At 34.2% G+C, this 23,879-nt stretch overlaps 2 protein-coding genes across 2 annotated transcripts; one reads left to right on the forward strand and one right to left on the reverse strand.

Annotated features, from left to right (window-relative positions):
- Positions 1–4,895: 4,895 nt before the first annotated feature.
- Positions 4,896–7,399, forward strand: LOC139877044 (bet1-like SNARE 1-1). Its single transcript, XM_071864448.1, has 6 exons — positions 4,896–4,951; positions 5,196–5,247; positions 6,239–6,389; positions 6,597–6,653; positions 6,743–6,802; positions 7,046–7,399. The coding sequence occupies exons 2-6, from the start codon at positions 5,234–5,236 to the stop codon at positions 7,133–7,135; spliced, it is 372 nt and encodes a 123-aa protein (XP_071720549.1). The 5' UTR covers positions 4,896–4,951; positions 5,196–5,233; the 3' UTR covers positions 7,136–7,399.
- A 2,223-nt stretch (positions 7,400–9,622) lies between these two features.
- On the reverse strand, positions 9,623–21,804 carry LOC139874609 (myosin-9). Its single transcript, XM_071862016.1, has 34 exons — positions 21,694–21,804; positions 21,466–21,609; positions 21,217–21,362; positions 20,983–21,142; positions 20,645–20,703; positions 20,382–20,541; positions 20,149–20,298; positions 19,693–19,829; positions 19,405–19,551; positions 19,189–19,290; positions 19,054–19,111; positions 18,867–18,968; positions 18,626–18,663; positions 18,255–18,381; positions 18,001–18,171; positions 17,622–17,753; positions 17,426–17,535; positions 17,289–17,349; positions 16,944–17,121; positions 16,313–16,518; positions 16,116–16,235; positions 15,523–15,621; positions 14,626–14,736; positions 14,229–14,333; positions 13,623–13,733; positions 13,349–13,420; positions 12,998–13,075; positions 12,575–12,691; positions 12,081–12,221; positions 11,552–11,698; positions 11,077–11,187; positions 10,666–10,782; positions 10,267–10,406; positions 9,623–9,806 (listed from the first exon to the last, which is right to left on the reverse strand). Exons 2-34 carry the CDS (start codon positions 21,571–21,573, stop codon positions 9,623–9,625), a joined length of 4,005 nt encoding a protein of 1,334 aa, XP_071718117.1. The 5' UTR covers positions 21,574–21,609; positions 21,694–21,804.
- Positions 21,805–23,879: the final 2,075 nt, after the last annotated feature.

Below are 23,879 nucleotides of genomic sequence, written 5' to 3' on the forward strand. Positions count from 1 at the left end.
TATAAATTAATTAAATTTCATATGTAATTGTATAATACGTGATGAAATGTGAATTCACGAGTGTCTCAAATGAACTGCGATTTCTATATTAGTAAACGGTTCTCCAACTAACGAGTTTCATCTCGAGAAAGGCGTGAGACAAGGAGATACCCTATCTCCCTATCTCCCTATTTATTCATAATTTCATTCGAAGCCCTAAACCAACTAGTTAAGAATACTGTTGACTCGAGAATATATAAAGGCATCGAAGTGGGTCAAGATAGGGATGTTGTTTCTCATTTAGAATATGTGGATGACTTCATTTTTCGGTGAATGGAATAGACGCAACACGAGTAGTCTTGTTAAATTACTACATTGTTTTGAGAAGGCCTCGGGACTTAAAGTAAACTACTCCAAAAGCAGCTTATATGGTATTGGTATTTCGAATGGATCTTTGGAAGAAATAGCAAATTATATGGATTGCAGTACCGGTACCCTTCCTTTCACATACCTTGGTCTCCCCATCGGTTTAAAATGAATAAAATTAAGGAATGGGATCCCGTGGTTGAAGAGTTCCAGGAACGTTTATCGGATTGAAAAGCTAGATCTTTGTCGTTCGGTGGCTTAATCACCCTCATTAAATCGGTACTTAGTAGCCTCCTATTGTATGCTTTCTGCCTATTCCGTGCACCATGAACTATCGTTAACTTTCTCGAAGGTTTGAGACGAAAATTCTTTTAGGGAGGGTCGGGTGACAACTCTAAAATGTCGTGGTTTTATTGGGAAAAAAATTCTTTCTCCATATGGGCGGGGCGGGTTTAATATAGGTGCTTTAAAAGGAAAAAAAAATTGGATTACTTGAAAAATGGTGGTGGCGTTTTTACATTGTAAAAGATGCTTTTTGGGTTTCAATTATCAAAAGTATCCAAGGTTGGGAGGGTGGTTTGGGTTCAAATAATCATAGCAACTTTGCCATCCATGGTTTGATTTGAAAAAATATTGTTTCGGTTCACTTACTGCTCGCTAAATAAAACATCGACTATGCTAGCTCTTTTGTTAAGGTACTAAATAATGGGGAAGACACTTTCTTTTGAAAGGACATATGGCTCGGGAGTCAATATGCGTTAATAGACTCTACAGGTACGAAGTCAACAAGGATGTTTGGGTCAAGGATAGAATTTTAAGAAACGGTTCAGCCATAAACTCTATGTGGAATTAGAATTGAGAACCAACAGGAAGATCCATTTCCGAGTTACAATCCTTAAAATTGGAGATTCAGTCTTTTGGTTTTGTAAATCAAGATAATGACACGTGGAAATGGAATATGCATAGCAGCAGCAACTTTTCTTCGAGTATATTAACTGATATCATTAATGACAGGTTGTTAGCAGGTTTCTATTCGTCTACAGCAACAATACGAAACAAACTGCTACCACAAAAGATCGAGGTTTTCCTTTGGAGAGTACTAAGAAACCGTCTTTCGGTTAGAACAGAGCTTGACAAGAGAGGAATCTATCTTGACTTATCTAGATGCCCGGTATGTGACAATGACGTTAAAACATTAGAGCTATTAGATTGTATATATTTGTATAGTTCATTATTGATTTGTTTGTTAATTTGATAGGTCCAGCACAATTGTACAAATGGACTCGGTCCATTAGGTTTTAGAATATTTGTAATCTATAAATATATGGTAATGAAAGGGAATTATTCATTGGAAAATATTCTGTCTTCATGGTAATCAGAGCAATACTTTTTTTTTCTATCAATTCCCTTTCTTCAAAATCTTCCCTCAATTCTATTTTTTTTTTAAACAACAAAATTATTAATAAAAAAGACGAGACCCCCTAGCAAGGCACTAGGAAGGCCAAACGCCTAAATTACAACGAAAATTACAATGGCTTTTTAAGCCAATCGTCCCATCTAATATTATTTTTTCCTCTATTGTTAATCCAATTAAACCAAAAAGTACATATCGAGTCGAAAATCAAGTTCTTCTTTGCCTCTTGTGAGTTGAAGATAGTGTTGTTTCGAAGCTTCCAGATATGCCAAAGTAAACAAGCAATGACCACATAAACCTTCTTCTTTTTTATTGCATCTGCTTGCTAACTATTGAACCAATTAACCCAATCACTCCAACCTTCTATTTGCGGGAAATGATTCTCGAGCCAAATGATAATTTTATACCACAACTCCTTAGCAATGCAACAACCAAATAACACATGATCTAAAGATTCCATGCGGTGATCACACAACACGCATCCAATCCTATCAATCTCTAACCCCCTCGACGATAAATTGAGTCTTGTTGGAAGCCTATTCAAGGACGCTCGCCACATAAAAACATTGACTTTCTTTGGAAGGATCCGATTCCATAAAAACGAGGTGTTCATAGAAGGGAGTGTGCATTCGTCATAGTGAGCTCGAGTAGAACTGACTTTGAATATACCATCTGATGTAATGTTCCAGCTAAATGAATCTGGTGTATTGGAAAGAACAACCGAACCCACTTCGTCCGGTATCATATCCAACGTATTTTGATTCCGTGAGCCTTCTATAGATCTTTTCCTGTCCCACTTCCATTCACCCCTAATTACTCGATCTGCTACTAAGCAATTACCATTTTTATCGTTATGAAACAGACGATTAAACTTATCTTTCAAGCACCCATTTCCAAGTCAATTATCTTTCCAAAAATTGATCGACAAACCATTACCAACCTTAGCCTTCAAAACATTAGATGGTAAGTGCCCCAACTAAATATCCTTATGAAATAAAGCCACGATCTGAGCCAAACACTTGCACCACGAACCAAGCTACCATCGATACCTGCTAATGAGCCATGAATCGCTTGTATCACAGCAACCCATTTTAATTCTCTTTGAGTTACCAGACGCCAAATCTACTTTAACATTAATGCATGATTAAAACCTCGAAGGCTACCAATCCCCAAACCACCATTGACAATAGGAGATAAAATTTGATCCCACTTTACCCAATGGATCTTACGAACCCCATCTTTATCTCCCCAAAAGAAGTGTGCTCGAAAGTGTTGTAAATCTCCCGAGATCTCCCCCGAGATCTCGTTTTTAGAAGGCAACCGAGACGAGATGTTCATCTCCCGAGATTTCTCTGTCAATGGGGTCAAACTTAGTCAAAGCCACGATTTCTCGAATTTTTTGGTTAATTTGTAAGATTTTCTTGTGAAATTCGTAATTTCTAAGATTTTCTCGCTCATTTCTTAGATGTTTTTGTAAAATATCGTAAAAACGTATATAAATATACATATATTTATGTTTTTATGTGTATTTTTATTAAAAAAACTATAAAGTCAACGTAAGTCAACGTCCGAGATCTCCCCGAGATTATTCCGAGATGCCGAGATCTCCCTAAAAAGTCCAAACGAGATCTCCCCGAGATCCGAATTCTCCAACCTTGGCTCGAATACTTTCAAGCGTATTTATAATTGTATCAGGGCATTTGAATAAAGATAAATTAGTAAATACCGAGGCTTCCCAAGACGCTTTTGATAAGAGTGAGGCGTCCACCGACCGAAAGCAGGTTTGATTTCCAACCGGCCAGTCTTTTACGGAACCGGTCCACAAGTGGCTTCCAGCTTGCGATACGAGTCATAGAAGTACCTAAAGGGAGGCCCAGATACATAAAGGGGAAATCACCACGAACACACCCAACATCACGGGCAAAAACATCGACTTCATTAACATGAACACCCAATCCAGAAATATTAGATTTACTGACATTGATTTTTTAAACCAGAATACTTGTAAAAATCGTTTAAAACCAGCAAGATATTATCCAAACTCGACTTGTTCCAATTAGATAAAATGACCACATCGTCGGCATAGAGTAAGTGAGACACCACAACTCTGGACTTACCAACTGAAGCACCATTAATAATACCTCGTTGAACATAATCCTTTAAAGCCAAGTGTAAGTCTTCCATGACAAACAGGAACAAAAACGGGCTCAATGGATCTCCTTGCCGAAACTTTCTTCTACACTTCATCTTCTCAATTGAATTGCCCTACTGGTTGTTCAACATTGAAGTTCATTTCCATATTTTATCTTCCTTTCATTAGGAAATATTTTGTCTTTAAGAGCATGTGCTTTTGAATTGTGAGTTTGCAAATGACATGTGGCAGAAACTTTTTCGTTGGTGTGGTATGTCTTATCACCCTACTCAATTGATTGATCCTCTATTCTCCGAAAGCCCTCTGCTAGTAAAATACGCCTCAATGTGGCAAGCTTGCTTGTCAGTTTGTGCGCACAAGATTTGGCACAATAGAAATAATAAGCTTTTTCAAAATATGGATTGGTCGGTCTTGCTTTCCAAGAAATACAAGTTCGTAGTTACAAGTGGATATCAAATCGGTTGAAGAGAAACTCATTCGATTGGCGTCAATGGTTGCTTAACCCAAACCTCATAGAAGATCATGGTTAACTATACTATTATCTGCTTTTATAATAAAAAAATTATAATCCGTATTATATGTATTTTTATTTGATATAACAACAACAACAACAACAACAATCCCAATCCTGCACATGCGAGGTATGGGGGAGGTGAGATGTAGACAATCCTTCCTCTACCGTAGAGTAAGAGAGAAGTCGTTTCTATAACCATGAGTCGAGGCCCATAGGAAGAGAAAGTCATCCCCTCTCTACTCCAGGGCAGAGAGATTGCTTCCGTGGAGACCTCCGGCTAAAAAAAAAAAAGTTTAAATAAATAAAATGGAAAGAAAAAGAGACTCCGTGGAAATGGTTTAATCAAATTTCCATGGTTTTTAAATGCTATCTAAAAATCAATTTAGGCTCAAAACGACAGTCAGACGCCACTATATCGACGCTTCTGGCCTCAATAAATTGAGCCAAAAAAATCACTTACATAACAATCACTTATATAACAAAAAAAAGGTTATATTATATGGTTCTACCAGTTTTCCCCAAACAGGTAAGCAGCCGATCACTCTTTGCTTTTTCATTGATATTTAAAAATTTAAATAATTAATTTACATTTTTGATTAAATGTTCATCACTAGCACGATTAATGTTACTAAAAATCTGTTTTCCCGATATTTTTTCATCGATTACTGATGATAATCCTGAATTTCAACTGTTATTGTTTATTTTTAAACCCTAACGAACGTAATTGAGATTGCTAGGGTTTCAATTGATCTCGAAATGTTGTTGTACAGATTTGTAAAGTAGCGAAGGTTGCATCAATCGATTAGCTATGAATACACGAAGGTTTGTTGCTTTTGTTTTGTAATCAATATTATGATTCAGTGTATTACGTAGTAATATTACATATACATGTATGTATAGATTTTGGTTGATTTGTGGATTAGATCAATTAGTTGTTAGTTATTAGTATTAAATTGTTAAAAGTGTGTGTTTGGATCTAATTATGTGATTTTCTAATAATTGGGCATTAAGAATGATTTTGGATTTGTATTGAGACTAGTTGTGAAGTGATGTATATAGTGAGTTGATAAAATTTTCATTGTCAGCAGGGTAAACACTAAAAAAAACCTTATTTTTTGGTATTAAAAAAAAAAATTTAGTGTAAAATTTTTTTCCCGTTAAATTCAGGTGGGGGATACCCCCTTTGGGTAACACTATGTTCCGCCCCGGCAATCAGATTTTTGTCATTATAGAATATGTTGAGAACAGAATGCTTTATTAACCTTTCTGTAGAAGGTTAAAATAAAGGAAACGATAATTTTAGTTAGAACTAAGCATTTGGTTGAATCCATTGTTGTTTGCCGTCTTCTTGACTTATTACATTTGATGATATTTGTTGTGAGTATTCCACATGCAAGAGCCTATAACCAGGGGTGGAACTAGCTTTAGACAGTGGACCGGCAAATTTTAAGCCCCAACCCAAAAGCCTAAAATTTTGGATTATTTTATTTTGCCCCCGGTATTACAGATTCCTGGATCCGTCACTATAACTGTACATATTACTTTTTTCTGTGTATGTCACATTTATAAGTTATGTCAGCACATCACATTACATAAGTTGCCTGCATTGTGCACATGTATTTGACTACCATTGTAATTTTAAATTTAATAGTTAGATAGGTGGTAACTATTTGGCAGAGAAGGTTTGAATCTTTACCCATTTTTATTTTTTTCTTCAAGTTGCTCCTCTACTCCCTAAGATGTTTAGCTATGATATGGAGTTTAGTTTGGTTCTACTCTTATAAGATGTTTACTAGCATTCTTTTAAAAGCAGGGACGTTCGTGGAAGCAGATCTGCTCTTTTTGACGATATTGAAGATGGTGGTATTAGGGCCACATCTTCTTATTCCTCCCATGAAATTGACGAACATGAAAATGAGAGATCCTTGGATGGGCTTCAAGATAGAGTTCTTATGTTGAAAAGAGTAAAGTCTATTCATTTAGGCCCCGTTTGGCTTACGGAATTCAATGGGATTTCGGTGGATTTGGAATTGAATTTAGACACGAAGTATGTCTATATTCAATTTCAATTCCTCCGGAATCCCATTGGATTCCGTGAGTCAAACGGGGCATTAGAGTACATGAACTCAAGATTGACTTAAAGTTAAGCTAAATCTTGATTATTTTAACAGTTGACAGGTGATATACATGAAGAAGTGGAGGGTCATAATCGTATGTTGGATAGAATGGTAGGTGCGGTGAAATTCCTTCAAATTAAAAATATCTTATCTGTATTTTTCTCGATTATATCTATAGTTATCTATGTTTGCCTCATTAGGGTAATGACATGGATTCTTCAAGAGGTATCCTCTCTGGAACAATGGATAAATTCAAGACGGTATGAATACTACTCCATCATTTTACTGTCAAAATTTTCTTATATACATCTCACTTCTATATTCTGCATGGGTCATGTCATCTTTGAACATAACCCAAATCGACCCATTATCTTATGAGCGATGAATTGATGTAATTTCATCTGTATTCAGTTTACAAGTTCTTGCGATTCACAAGTTCTTGCGATTCAGATAAACCTATACCGTTAGTTACTGGGTACGGTTTACTTTCCATTCTTTTTCAGGTATTCGAGACTAAATCAAGCCGAAGGATGTTTACACTTGTGGCTTCATTTGTGGTTGGTTTCCTAGTCATATATTATCTAACTAGGTAATAGGTAATTTCGGTTTTTTATGAACCCTAAACTAAACATTGAATGCTGGAGATTGCGTTGAGAATGTGCGCTGTTATCCGTGGTCACTGGTCAGTGTGTTTAAAAAAATCTTGTTGAAATAGAGATTTGTGTTTTCGGTTTGAGTATATAATATGAACTTCAATAACATGTTTCTGTATGGTTGCGTTTTCTCTTATTGTCATCTTTTCATGTTCATTGTATATGTATATTATTTATACTTCCTATTTATTTATATTAATTCCATACTAGAAAGATGTAATGGTGTTTGCTTGCTTTGGTACTTTTTGTTCATCAAATTTGTTTGATAGCATCTTGCTTCTCCACTTTGGAATTGGAGTTTGACAAAAAAAGAAATTGAAAGTTATGTGAGATAAAATGGTTATAACAAAAGTTGAAAATTAAAAAATCAATGCACCAGCCGGGAATCGAACCAGGGTATATATATATATATATATATATATATATATATATATATATATATATATATATATATATATATATATATATAATAGTACCCTAGACCACTGGTGCAATGTGTTAGAAGTTGCTGCTTACTTATATATATTCCGAATATATTTGGGGCATTAAAGTATAGTTCTTGCTGCACTTCATAGGAAAGAAGTCGTCTTGGTATTACATATTATTTTAAAATAGTTTTATAGGTCATAGTTTATATTGTTTTATGTATATTTAATATTTAATTTGTATTAAAACCCAATGAAAGTATAAAAGGACACAATAGGCCTTCCAGATAGGTGGTATCGAGCCTTAATAGGACGACCCGCGATTAGTTGCCAACCAACCCGGATTCGATTCCGAAGAGAGGGAGGTTTTCTTCAGGATTCACGCGATTAATTGCCAAGCAACCCGGGACCCGCAATTAGTTGGCAAGCAATCCGGGTTTGATCCTTGGAGTTTCTAACCTAGCGTGCGTAGGTGAAAAGGAGAGCATTCGATACCTCTCAAGCCCGTTCAAAAAAAAAAAATATACATACATTATCCATAATAATAATTATTTTTTTCCTTTAAAAAATATGACTATTTATATTCAACCAATAATTGCGCATTTACAAAAGTGGGTTATCAGACTTGGAACCTAATATACAATTGGCTACACCATTTCATGGCAATTCAACAGACTCTGAAAGCAAACAAACTCAAATTCAGCACACATCAATCTTTATGGATATTTCCATGACATAACAAAGAGTATAAAAGGAAGAAAGAGACAGATAGATGCAAGTATTAGATAATATCACCTAGACGTAAGCAAATTATTAATCTTTTGATATCATCTTGCTGACTGTAGCTGAAGGAAGAAAGAGACAGAAAGATGCATGTTTATTTATTTCTATTGAAGTATAACTGAAGGACAAATTCCTAGTTACAAAAATATATACGAAATGTCCAAGATTATTTTCTTAAAATTGAGAATATGCATGAAAGGGAACTCATGTCAGTAATAAATAAATAAACATGTACATGTATATTGAAAAAGAGATAAAAAAAAAAAAAAAAAAAAAAAAAAAGAGATATCATAGTTTAATATGATAGAACACATTTGATGAAGCTAAACATGTAACGTTATTTTATGGAACATATTTAATAAAGGTCATCCTGAATTGTACAAAGTTTGATTAACCATAAAGTACACTAGAACTAATTATGCCAATAACATGCTTAAAACCTGTTAATTATGTTAGACACTGTTCTAATTTATCTTATTAGTAAAGCCTTGAACAACCCTATATGATTCCTCTTGCTGCTCCAACGGATAAGAATTGATGTTGTCACTTTGTTTCCTGAGAACGAAATAAATAGTGGATTACATTAATTTCTATAAAAGTAAACATTAACCCTATCTCATATATCAAGGTACACATTCTTAAATGAAGAAACTGCTAGGAAAATATGGACATTACGCTATTTCCTTAATGCAGATTCTACACTTCAACTAAGGGCCTGTTTACTTTCTACTTAATGATTTGTTTCATTTCATTACAACTCTTAATTTAGTAAGTAAAATTGTTGATTCCTTGTCACTTAATTTGAAAATTGGTCTGTTTCTATGACACATAAAATCAGACACCCCTCCAGAAACAGCGGCACAAGACTTAATACAGAAATAAAGTATACAGCCCCAAAACATCATATGCAAGTATGGTCAAGAAAATTTTAGGCTCTTTCGTCTTTCCTCTATATCAATCTCTATTTTGGAAGATTTTTGATCAATCTATGGTTATCATATATGGTTTCAATCATCCTCTTTTTCCTTTTGGTATCCATCCATAACTTTCGGTGGGCCCCACATCTACCAACGTATTTTCGATTTTTTTACCGACACGTACGTAACCAAGAAATGATTGGAAGAGGGTGAGAAAATGATTGGAGTATGAAAGTGTTAAGTGGAAACAAGAAACGTGTAGAGAAACTGACTGACCTGGTGGTTTTTGAGGCAGATATAGATCATGGAGTAGAATTGGGAGCTGCTAAAGTGAAATCGGAATCTATGGATGTAATATCGGAAGAGGTAGATGTAGCGTCGCCAAAACTGTCGCTAATAATGAATCCTGAAGTTACAGACGAACTGGATGAAGCAGACAACATACTTTTCAGCTCCGAAAATTGGTCTGACATGCTGTATGTCATCCTGAGGCACACTAGATACATGTGGCATTAGTTAATCAACGTATCAGACATTCAATCTGTACGTACAAATAAGCTACTGCCATTTTAAAATCTCATGTTCTACAAGTCTTGAAATGATTGTGAGTCAGCTACTGCCAATTTAACATTACATTTAGTACTAGTGACACTTTAAGAGTTTGAGGACTTAGTGTGGAGTTTTATAATCTAGGAAACGTGAGCATATAGAATCATTAAGCATTATATAAATCTTATATGAATGCAGAACAAAAAATAGATCATCAACAAAAGTAAGACAAGAATATAGTCCAGCTTATATGGATAAAAGACTTTTTTTACAATTATCATGGATGTTATGGTGGCCACTACACAATATACATCAACTATAACTTAAAAAATTTCTACAAACAAAATATATATTTAAACCTGGTAAATTATTATGATGGATGCTACAGTAATTTTACCTATTCAAGGCATCCTGAAGTTGAAGTACCCTTTTTTCAGTTTCTTCTAACTTTTTCTGCTTAATTTCGCTTGATTCTAGGGCTTCAGTGTACTTTCTTTGACATTCATCAGCTCTCTGTTTCTCCGATTCCAATAAAACCTGCATGCATATAAATAGATGAAGTGTTCAATTCAAAATTGTATAATGTTTGAACTATGGCTAAAGTTATACTAAGATCCTACATTGAACAATATGGCAAGTTTCTAGTATAAGTTTAGGAAAAATATCTGGAATTATTCAGCCTTTAATCTTATCATGGTCATGTGTAAAATTGAACTATTTACAGCCACAACATTTAAGTGGAGATGCATATTGTAACATGTGAAAAATGGAAGACTTTATATAAGAATAACAATACCTTCAAGTTTTCCACTTCTGTGGTTAAATTTTCGAACTTTTCAGTAGACAATGTTTCATCAGATGCTTGCAATGGATATTCACGCTCCTTTTCATGCAACCGATCTTCCAATTCAGTCTGCAAGATATGGTAACTTTATGTTTATCATGATTCTTTAAGTCTTTTCATGCTTGACAAAACAATTAAAACTAAGATTTATTCTATTAGTAACTTTTCAACTTTATAAATTTGATGCTAAACTTGGCCACAATTTATTAAGGTGTCTACATGTCTTCTTTTGCTCATGTGACAATAAAATAAAGGAGGCTACTGATGACAACATATTTAACTTCTCATGTGCTTACGTCAAATCCTACATGTGTTAATGGGTCCATATTTTTTCATTATAACATAGCATTCAAGTTAACCTACCTTTCTTTCAGTTTCTTCCAATTTTAGACGTAACAATTTGATTGCTTCTAGGGCTTCATCGTACATCTTTTCACATTCATCAGCTCGTCGTCTCTCTGATTCAACTAAATCCTGCAAACGAATATATGTAAATAAGACGGAAAGAACCAATCACAGATACAATAGTATTGAATTTATGCAGATTTGAACATCGCAACGGTCTTTTTCAGGTTATAGCAGGATAAATAATAATTCAAGAGCCTTAAAACAATATTTTTTTTTTTTTTTTTTTTTTTTTTTTTTTTTTTTTTTTTTTTTGAAAGGCAATGTTAGTGGTTAGCTCACGAAGTTAATTCACGAAAATCCCCCCCCCCCCCCCCCCGAGACAATATTAGATTCATGTCTTGGTTATGTATGCATCTATTGCTGCATATCCTTATATAGAGAATAATGAAATAGTGAGGGATAAAATCATTAAAAACTTGACTAACCATACCTTAAGATTTTTAACCTCTGCATTCAATATTCCAATGTTTGCAGTGTCCTCAGAAAGTGATGCATCTTTCACAACAGCCAGATCTTTATCAGATGCTTCCATCGCAGAGTCACGTTCCTTGGCCAGCACTGCTTCATTCAATTCACTCTACATGATAATTTAACTATATATTTGTGATAATACAAACACAATGTCTTTTCATGTTTATTAAAACAATCATAATTACAATCCTCGCTATTCAAGATTGATTGAGATAAGTTAGTCATATGATGAGGTTTGTATCACGAGATCAAGCATTTAAAATGTTATAAAACTAGGTGACCAAAAGAAAACGATTACCTCATCTGAACACTGTTACTTAGTGACTCAAGATCATTCATATGATTATTATATCTAATATCTATAGATTACCTTCATCATATCACACACCTAATACTTACTTGCAATATACTATCTCTAAAGTGTACATAGTTAAGACTATTTTTAAGTGGGCCAAACAAAAATTATCGTAATCTTGAAGTTGAAGTACCCTTCTATCTGCTTCTTGTAGTTGAAGTACTTTTCTTTCAGTTTCTTCCAACTTGACACGCATAGATTCCACTGTTTTTAAGGCTTCAGTAAACTTTCTTTCAAATTCATCAGCTCTTTGTCTCTCTGATTCTAGCAAGGCCTGCATATTATTCAATAAGTATATGAAATGGGTAACTTTCACATAATGGATCTAGTAGACCACTATCAACCATTTAGAATTTTGCATATGCTAACCTAACGTTCTATTATTAAAAAACTATCATTTTACAGTCTAATCATTGCATTAATAACTAGGAATTAAAAAGTTGGTACTTTAGGATGTTAATAGCATTGCATATATATCCAATAAAAGTAGAGAAAGTACAAAATTACCAAGGGAGTAAGCCAAATAAAACAACCATATTATAGTTCATACACGTCATTTAAAAAAAAAAAAAAAATTACTAATTGGAACGGGGAGAAAGTAGAAAATCTTTATTAGAACAGCATTACCTTGAGATTCTTCACTTCTGTGACTAAATTCTCCATCTTTTCAGTCTCCAAAAAAACTGGTACTTTTTTTCCATTACAAGAAGCTTCATCAGATGCTAACCCATCTTCCAATTCAGTCTGCATGATAGTGCAATTTTATATTTCTTATGATATGAACATGTCTTCGCATGTTTTACATCAATCAAATGACAACTCATACGTAGTATGCACTTGTAAACTTGAGGTTAAACTTGGACCCACCATATGTTAAAAAAAACCTATTAACTGACACTTCTGTGAAGCATATATGGCACCTATAAGCATTAATCTTCTCACCCTGTGATATCGAAACTCCTCAACATATTTTTTCATTTTTTATCTTAAAGTTATTATTATCAGTTATTTTCATATATAGTTTAGTGTATTACATTACTGCATGTTCACAACAGACGAAGCTTCATCAGGTACTTCCATTGCAGACTCACGTTCCTTGGAGGCAAGTGACATGTCTTCCAATTCCGTCTGCATGATAACGTAATTTTACATTTCTTATGATACAAACACAATGTGTTATCATGTTTGTTGAAACTGTCAAAGTTACATTTCACACTAACAGTAACAGCCCCACACGTTGTATGCATTCAGGTACTTCAGATTCAACAAAGACCGAGTTATTTTATGCATCTAACGTTCTATGAGAATTGCATAACCAAAATATATACGAAAAAACGGATAGTGGATAAAATTGTAACAGATTTACAATTACATAACAAACGAGAAGCAGAGACAGGGTACCTTCAGGTGTTCATCCGATACTTCCATTGGATGGGCGCGTTCCTTGACAATAACTCCGTCCTCTAATTCAGTCTGCATGCAAGGTAACTTTTAATTTTCAATTGTAAGAAAAATAAAATAATATCATTACATGATCGTGTCATACGTCCACTATTTTTATTACCTAATCATGTAGTTAATAAATGCAATAGAATGTATCTACCATGTACATATATGTGAATATGCTTTTATAGTGGACTGAACATTGTTAATCAGAGAGTCAAAGTTAAGGTACCCTTTTTTCAGTTCCTTCCAACTTTAGATGCTTATTTTCAATAGTCTCCATGGCTTCAGCATACTTCTTCTCAAATTTGTCAGCTCGTTGTCTCTCAGATTCTAATAAAGCCTGCATGGCAATAAGTACATGACATAGTTATTTTAATAATAAATGTACCAAAAGTGAGAACATTAGGTCAAAAATAAACCAAGGTCTGATGCAATTTGGTTTTTCTAAGGAAGGAAAGAAATTGTTTAGCCAACAAGCAATTGAAAGTTTGGATTGGTTGAAGATTACTAATGATGCTACCTACTGTTATACCATCTTTTATCGTGTTTCCCCCATCAAGTCGAGCATCGGTAGCATATGAACTGTGTTTATTCGTTTGTAACTACCCTATTGGGATGCTTGAAGAATGTATATAACTATGGAACTTCAAATGTGTTATACACCATGATACCCTCAGTGAATTTATTTCCTTCTGACGTGATTTAATATATTTCCAGTTTAATTCATCATATAATACATCCGTTAAATGCAATAATTCTTATTTACAGCCTACATATGTGGCACAATTAATTGGTAGACTAAATAAAAGAAAGTACAGTCTAAAAGTTGAAGTACCATTCGTTCAGTTTCCTCCAACTTCATAGCTTTGATTGTTTCCTGAGCTACAGCGTATTTTCTCTCAGATTCATCAGCTCGTTGTCTCTCTGATTCTAGTAAAGCCTGCATGTCATTAACTACATAAGAAGAAAGAGAAAGGAGAGAGAAGGATAGTAAAAACAAATTAACAAAGATAAGTTTATTTTTGGCAGAAGGGAAAAGAAATTGAAGGAATTAAAATCTTATTATGTTCTTGAATTGGAGAAATGAAAAGATATGAAATTGAGTTTTCATGCTACTCAAAAGTCAGAATCTTAGATTTTGCCAAAATTTCTTGAACTGTTTTCATTCTTAGAGTTATTTTCACATATACATCATATTGTGAAAGAGAGAATTTATAAAAAACCAACATTACCGTCAAATTGCCCACTTCTTCAGTTAAACTGTCAATCTTTTCCATGTCACTAGTAGATGCTTTTGATGCAATTTCATCTTCCTTGGCACGTAAAGCTTCTTCCAACTCAGTCTGCATGATAATACATGTCCCAATCAGTTGATGTATCTGCTTTTCTTATAACATGTGGTGAAGAGTCTATAGTTGACAAAAAAATTACTTTCTTGTATGACGTAACCCATGCTATAAAGTGGAAAACATATAACAATGTAAAATAAGGGAGGAAAGATTAAGGTGCTACACATGAAAAATTTTCAAGGTTATGAACAAAAACCATATTAATGCATGTTTACGAAGCGCATATGCTTAAAAAACAGATACAAGTTAAGTTTAATAGGCGTGACAAAATGTGAGATTTATGGTGCAAATGCAGCATAGCATAGAGAGGGATATAATGTCGAACAAAACTCACTTCAGAGTTAAGTCTGATTCAATATTACCTCCAACAATGCCTATCTTATCGTATCTATTGCAAACTTAAGGTAAACCTTATTATCTTAAACCTAAATTGTTCATATTCCAATAATATGATCCTTCAAAGTTCATATCAAGTACCAAAAATTTAAACTATATATAAGCTAAGGTATAGATAAGCGAATGATTTAACAATTACGTATACAAATAGAATATAAACTTATAATTTAATCAGATAAGCTGGAATACTGCTACCTCGATATACAAACTCCCTACCCGCCTATACCAAATACATATAGGTCCAGGTAGATTTCACAAATCTCACTGAATGACTACCCTACCACTTTAGGTAAACAATGAAACAGATTTTGTAGGTATAGTGAAAAGAAAAAACAAACAAACGCGTAGAAAAAGAATAATAACAATGAAACAAAATAAAGTTACCTTCAAATGCATTTGTTGCTCTAGACGTTGTTTAAGTTCCCGCACTTGCTTTTCAAGATCCTCCTTCGCTTTTAGAAGTGCACCAGTATCCCTTGCAGCCTGTATATGTTCAAGAAAATCAACTCATGATTTGAAGACTGAAAACTGATGCAACAGACTATTGGTATTACAAGGATTGGAGAAACACAAAAAAAGGAAAAAGTATAGTTTCTGAATCACAACAACCTAAATTTCTTTTTAGTTCATGTATAAGATACACCAAAGGCATCTTGTCTGAGGTTTCCTTTTAGTTCATGTATAAGATATACCAAAGGCATCTTGTCTGAGGGTGATCAAAATCTTAAATACATTAACTTCTCCTTTATGATTAACTTAAAAGGTAGATACATGAGCATTAGGCCTTTATTCATTATGTTACAGGTGGATATAAAACCAAATCCTATATTTCACGTAAAATATATTTCTATACCACTCTACTTGGATGAATGCAAAACTTAACAAAAGCAAGTCTGGATCTGGTCAAGTAAACGGAAAACTTTGCTTAAACTTAACAGTGTAACTAATCATGAATGCATAAAAAATAGATAACAGACCATCTTTAATCTGCGTAGCTCTCTCCTTGCAATCCTCCCCCTCCAACCACATTGTGTGGTAACTGTTGCCTTCGATAATTTTTTATAGCGTTTATACTCTCTATGACCACGCCATTTGGCCTACAAGCACTAACTCATATCAGAACAAAGTCAAAACATTTAAATATATAAGGCGAACATGAATACCAGTTACTGACTTCTAATTTAGTAGCTGCCTTGTGTCGCCTCCTGTATCTGAATTCATAACGGGCAGCCATAGCTCTCATACCTGCCTGGATGAGCACAACTGCGTGTTGGAGTCTCGTATAAGAGGACCTTATCGTGTATCGCCGGAAATTCGTCTGGATTTTAGTTGAGACGGCTTTTTTTCTCATATCTTCATATATCTTAGCAGCAAGTTTTCCTAACAGACAGTGACATTACAGAGAATGCTATTAAGAAAGCATAATACAGGAACAGGTCATGCAAAAGAAAGAGAAATGGAGTATCTGTATCATGATTAACAGGGTTGTAGAACTCGGACAAACTCATCAAGTGCTCGACGAGTACTCGGTTACAAGTTCGGGCCGAGTACTCGGTCAACCCTCAGATAACCCTCGGTCAACAGGGATTACTCAGAACATCGGTCAAAACTCAGTCAAAATCGGTCAAAGTCAGACTTGGTCAACATTCGATTACTCCCCGAGTTACCGATTACTCCCTAAAATTCCCGACCGAGTACTCCTAAGTAGTGATTTTTGCAACCTTGATGATTAGCAAATATTGCCAGAACTTCATTTATGTAGTAAGGAATATATTTTAGACAACTTTTTACTGAAAAAAACAAACCTCTGCATAAAGTTTGCAAGGCAACTGCAAGATTTGCCATAGCAAGAAAACGTTTCCTGATGCTAAAACTTCTTGTCATTCTTTGAATAACAATAACTGCATTAGTAATCCTTTCGGCTCTCCGTGCATCTAATGCAGCCATATGACCAGCTCTGAGAAAAACTTTCGTTTTTCCAATCTGCCAGCTCATATATATTATATACACTTTATAAGTATGAACTAATAACTAACTATAGGCTAAAGAGTAAATTTAACATTAATTATAGCTTGCTTGTACTTATGACAAGAATATCAAATTAGAATATTTTGACAAGATCCCATCAAAAACAACAGATATGTGATTACCTGATACCCGCGGATCCCCGCCTTATCCAGAATCTTTCTACATGCATCTTTCCTATCGTAACTGTTGATAACAAATGATACGTATAAAATTTCATGTTTGATTTTTTAAAAATAATCAAACTATGAATTGTACTTACTTCACATGCAAAACTTCTGGAACTAAAAGACCAAAACGACTAACAAAATCAGTGAAACACTTGTTGGTAGGGTATCCAGCACAACTGATACGAATTGCTTCTAGAACCCCCTGCATAAGGAGTTAAAGACAGTTTGAATATGAATTTTAAGATATTAATATTGAACTTCAAATTCCTCTAAGTGAACTATACTTACCCCACAACGTAACTGATGAATAATGTTGACATTCTCAAAAACGGCAGGTTTGAGAAGATTATTTGGCTTCACACATCTAATATAGTGTGGTTGTGTGGAGTTCAAAGTCTCCATCAACTGTTGAAGTTGTAGCTGCATTGATTAAGAAAGAAATGGATTCTAATTCACACATTAAAGATGTTAAACTATTAAGTGCTCGATATTTAAATAAAATATTTAAAAATTTCTCAAGCCTCCTTCCTCCTTGGTTTTTTAGTTTGATTTTATATCACTTCAAGAAGCAAACTATCATATCTTAGTTTGTTACTTTCATATTGTTTCTCAATTTTTCTTTGTAAATTTAAGCCTCAATTGGCTTTGAGGAATATAGAGTACTTACTTTAAAGCGGGACCCAATTGATGAAAACTTGGATGACTTGGTTGCATCCTCCCGTGGTGGAGGAAAAAGCCCTGCTACAAAAGAGCACTTGGATGTACTCAACAGATCTTGATGTTCAGGAACAATATAATCTTTATTTTTATCTAGGAATTGATCACACTGATAATGTACCTGAATATTGATACAAAATCACATGCTTTAAGCCTGGATAATAACAGCATTTTTGGCGAAGAGATAATCTAAATTTTCATTACCTCTCCAGCATAATGAGCAATGATGAAATCAGAGTGTGCCAATTTTGGTTTGATAAATCGTCGATGCGTTTTAAATGTCTGATAAAGCTTCTGTGAGAATGTATCAGGAGTCGATTTGGGAAACATGCTGGAAAAAAAATTAGTCATTCATCAACTATGAGAAACTTGACATGCAGATATATATTATCATATAATGTGTGCACTAAAAAAGACATGACTTCAAAACACACACATGTGCATACAAAAGTAATATCAACTATGTATGCCTAAAAAACACTCCTGAATGTTGATGCAAAAAAAATAATAATATATAAACGCATAGATGTGCACATGGATGTTTCTACGTGTGTGAATGTCGTAGTGTTGCTTACCAGGCTTCATCAAGTAGAGCAATGATCCCACCGGGTTTCTGCATATAGAATAAAAACATCGAATGCATCATCTCTACAGAAAAACTTATATTCTACATATGCATTAATAAAATTAGATCCACACGAAAAGGCTCGTATTCATTCCGTGGACGTTAATTGTGGCTAAAAGTATCATTAAAATTCTCTCTTTAAACACTACATTAAGTCAAAGAATTCATATAACATAATTTATGATTAAAACCTTTTCAATAAGATCTAGGATGTCCTTGTTATCTACAAACTCTATGTAACTCCAGTCAATTTCATCTTTTGTGTACATATCTTGCTGCATCCTGAAGACATGCTGTTAAAAGAAAACAGGTAGAGAATCAAGTACATGTTCATAAACAGGATACCAACTTTATTGAAAAACATGCCATAAGTCAAACCTGATTAAAGTGTTGTTGCAGCTTCTCATTAGTGAAATTAATACAAAACTGTTCAAAACTGCACAATTGGCAGAACTAAGATTTCATCACAAGCTAGGACACAAATATATGTATGATTATTCCAGATCTAATTACCTATTGGTTTTAAAGCTCTCAAAACCATATATGTCAAGAACTCCAATCAGAGAATTTGACTTTGGATCTTGCCCAATTGACACGTTAATTTTATCCACCAACCTGTAAAGATTAAGTAATCAAGCAAGTCGTTTGAATACAACCCCATTGAACAATAAACAATTTTTCTCATACTTGCAAGTGTGATTTATCAGATCAATGGAATATTGAAATTACCAGTCAAACAAGCGAGAATATAACGTCTTAGCCAAACCGTCCCTGCTAAAAGTTGCCCCCTCAGGATCAAGGCTTCTTTTAATAACTTCTTCTGGAGTAACCATAATACGCTTCAGTAGTGCATTTTCCAGTGAATTAATATCACACCTGAAAATGTATAATGCAATTTAAAATAGCTTCATACAGATATATACACACTATAACACACATGCACAGGCGAATGAATAAAGAAAAAGGCATATCAATACTATAAACAGAAACAAATAAGCATACTAAAGCTATACACACATTAGTAGCTCTGCTGTCATCTGAAGGTGAAATTTGGATTTTTCGTCTTTTAGTATTGACGTATCAATCTCTTCCCCTTTGGCAAACTCAATATTACCAAGATGGAGTATAGAAGCCACGATTCGGAAAATAGCATCCTGGGAAACAGCTATGTTATTGCCAGCTTATTACACAAGAAATCAATATGACTACCAAGGTTGCAAAAATCGCTACTCGGGAGTAGCGGGTCAGGACTTTTTAGGGAGTACTTGGCAACTCGGGGAGTACTCGGATGTTGACCAGTTTGACTTTGACCGAATTCGACCGATTTTCCGAGTAATCACAAGTTTTGACAGAGTTTTGGCCGAGTTTTGACCCATTTTCCGAGTAATCCCGAGTTTTAACCGAGTATTAGCCGAGTAATTCCGAGTCCTGCAAAACTGATTGACAACCATATCAGTTTAAATATGTTATAACCTGTTCCTTTTTGCTTATTCCAACAATATCCATGGCTCTTCTAGTAGCAAGATAATCATGGGCATCATCTACACCAACGAGCTTATAGCAATTTGATTGGTTGAGATAGTGAAACGATTTGGGATCTCCCAACTTATATTTCTTGATTTCCTTAACATTTATGGAACGAGTCAACAGTCTTGAAGTAACTATTTAGAGTATTGGTTATAAAATGCATAGTGAAAAAAGTGTACCTCTGAAGGTGCTGCACAAAGGAGATAGAAACAGTGATAGTTTCGTTCGGGATCTGAGATTTGGCAAACACGGGATCTTTCTAGAAGGTATGTTCTGATGGCAGCTCCAGATATTCTTCCTTGTTTATCAAACTGAATCTCAACGAATTTTCCAAAACGACTGCAGCAAGAGAGAACAGATGCATAAGAAAACATTTCAGCCAATGCAATAAGTATCACACTAGTACCAAGTTTGTAGTAGCATAACTTAAATAGTTCTGCACCTGGAATTGTTGTTTCTAACAGTTTTTGCATTGCCAAATGCTTCCAGAACTGGATTTGACTGCATTCACAACATTTAATCATAAGAATTGGCTAAGTTAGCCTGGCAAAGTGGAAAAAAAAAAAAAAAAAAAAAAAAAAAAAAAAAAAAAAAAAAAAAAAACTGATTAACTAAGAATCTATACGTATTTAGCGAGAAGAAGTTGCATGTGAAAGTGTATTTTCTATTTGTAGTGAAATCTGATACTAGATTCAATGCAGTATTGCTTCATTAAAATCAGACTGATATACTAATATACTATTCAAATTAAACAAAATTGAAGTTATTGTGCCATCTTACTTCCAAAACTTGCTGTTCAACTGTTCGTCCTTCAGTGCCTTTATGATGACCACCAACATATGCAAGATATCGCATAAGCATTTTCGTAGTCTCTGTCTTACCCGCACCACTTTCACCACTGACCAAGATTGAATTGCTTTTTCCTCCATTAACCATTTCTCTGATTCATTTCAACTAAGCGTTTCAAATCGATTCGTTAGATAATCTGTAAGTTTTACAAGAATAATACATTACCTGAAAGCAATATCTGCAATTGCAAATACATGAGGACTTAAAGTCCCAAACTGTGCTCCTTTGTACTTTTGCATCATGTGATCATCATACAAGTGAGGCAAACTTTGAAATGGGTTAACGGCTATGAGGATATTGCCTGTATAAGTCTGCCACAATATCAGAGTATGATATAACAGTCCACGTTTTCTCTCACCACGCTGAATAACAGTAAAATACAAAAGGTGAAACTGAAGATTAATATTTTCTTACATAGATTTTATCTCTTTGATATCTGATAGATAGGTTATGCAAAACTCCAGGCTCGTGCAAATAAGAAAGCTTCGTCATGTCATCAACTCCACCATCAGGATAGTCCATCTCTTTGGGGTATACTTTTGATAGTTTCTTGACAACCTAAAGACAGTAAATAGTAGAGTGTAAAAGGAGTAAACTTTTTTGCAGTCTCTGTTACCAAATTTATTTACCGAATTAACTTACTTTCTTCCCATCAGTAGTTCGGATTTCAGCTTCTGTTCCATCTATTTTTAAGACTTCCCCGTCAATCCAAGCTACTGATGGGTTTTCCACCCATACTTGAGAGCCTACGGTGATTTTTTCCGTAGTCTCCTGCAAATTAATTCAGACTTTCATGAATATAAAAAAAGGGCAACACAAAAATATGCAACACGAAGAATAATAAAAGGAAATGCAACCACGATTATGAGCATTCTAATAATGACACATAAGCACCTTTCTTAACGAATTCAGCATACTTTCTAATTGACCCACTACTGAATTTGACATATAACAGCATGTATCTAAAACAGCAGTGGCAATAACAAAACAGAAACGAAGAGGAAAAAACATAAGAAAAAGGGAAAAAAATATGAAAAAGTATAAATGGTTTTTCACAAGATCATACGTCAAAAATAACAGAAAAGTAGTGGAAAACTAATTTGGTCTTTAACTTATAAAGAACGATAAAACAAAGTCTTAAACTTATTGTTTGTGTAGCATTATACGGAATCACAATAATTTCTACAATCACGGTTTCTCTTACATATGAAGAGCACATTTGAAAGCTCTCTCTAAGCTTATACTCAAACTACAAAACAGATATAACTACTTAATGAAGCGGTGTATCTTTTTCTGTAAACAAAAACTTCATACTTGCAAAGCATCTTATACTCTTTCAGGTTACTAGTGGCATCAATAGTAAAACAAGTGCTTAAAACCTTAAATTCGTAAAAGTTAACATACCATATGTATATCAAATGTGAAACTCTGTCATCACAAATTCCTTCAGTATTAAAAATTGTAAGACACCGAATGTCCCCGTTCTGAAATCCGAAAATAAATCTCTTCAACATGAAAACCTAACTGCATTAATTATTCCATGCCATGAATTATCCCTAACAGATAACATCAACATCAAACACAAATTCAATTACAGCATTCTATAGGTGTGAGCGCGTCTGTATACATACACAGGTATATATATAAAATTACAAATTATGAATTGTAAGTACACATACCGCTTGATTATGATCCAAATCGTTCCAGCTCTTTCAAAATCCAAATCAAACACAGCCGTACGTCCACACCTTAGAAAAGCGTGAAATAAAACATAAAAATGAAATGTTAGGGTTTCGTACCGAAAATGCAGATCTGTTATCGGAAATTGAATCCGGCAACCGTAAGATGATGATGATGATGATGATGACGATGATGATAGTGACGGTGGAAATTGAAGAATGTGATGTAGTGGCGATTGATTGAGTTCTGATTGGGAACCCTAGGGTTTCGGAGTTGTGTAGGAATATCACTGTAGAAATTCGCCGATTTGTATGAGCTGCTTGTGGTTGTGGTTGTGGCTTTCTGTTTTCAGTTTAAGATCCTATGAGTTCGCGCCTTTTTGATATTTTCTAGATAATACTCCATTTTCTATGTAATTCATGTAATTTAATTTATTAACTTATTATAATTTAGTTTAAATGAAAATGAAAATGAAAATGTTTTAAATAAATCAATCAAGAATAAATATAAAAAAGTTATGGCAAATTAAATATTTAATCTAAATTATTTTTAACCTATCTAATGAGATTTTTGAATACCCAAATATTTATTAATTGTTAGTATTTTGAAGTGCTCTCCTTATATCATATATAGTTTGTATTTATAATGTTGAATGTTGAGATTAATGAAATATATGAATTCCATCATGGTATTCGAGCAGCATGATTCTAGTTGAAACACATCTCTCAATTGCAACCACCTAGCCATATTTTCTTTGCATGGCTACGTTTATCTACCTATTTTTACTTATTTTGAATAATAATAATAATAATAATAATAATATATAATCGGCGTGGGGATGACCCGCCTACTACATTGACTAGATTCCAAACAACGAATATAAGTGAATATATGTCAAAACTCTTTTTTGTGTTGAAAAAAATTGTTATCCTTGACAAAAGTTGTGTATCAAAGTGGGGCTCCGCGACTCGCGGCCCTTTTTGCCTTCAAACTCCGCGAGTCGCGGAGTTCCAAATCCTTAAACAAAAGGAAGTCACGACGACGTTACGGGAAAGGAAAAGAATCCTTAGGCAATGCATGCCACGACGTTGTTACGGAAAAGTAGAAAGCCCAAAAAAATGCATTTTTATAAGCGATTATCAGTATTG

Source organism: Rutidosis leptorrhynchoides, chromosome 11 (assembly GCF_046630445.1).
Source record: "Rutidosis leptorrhynchoides isolate AG116_Rl617_1_P2 chromosome 11, CSIRO_AGI_Rlap_v1, whole genome shotgun sequence".
Taxonomy (NCBI): domain Eukaryota; kingdom Viridiplantae; phylum Streptophyta; class Magnoliopsida; order Asterales; family Asteraceae; genus Rutidosis; species Rutidosis leptorrhynchoides.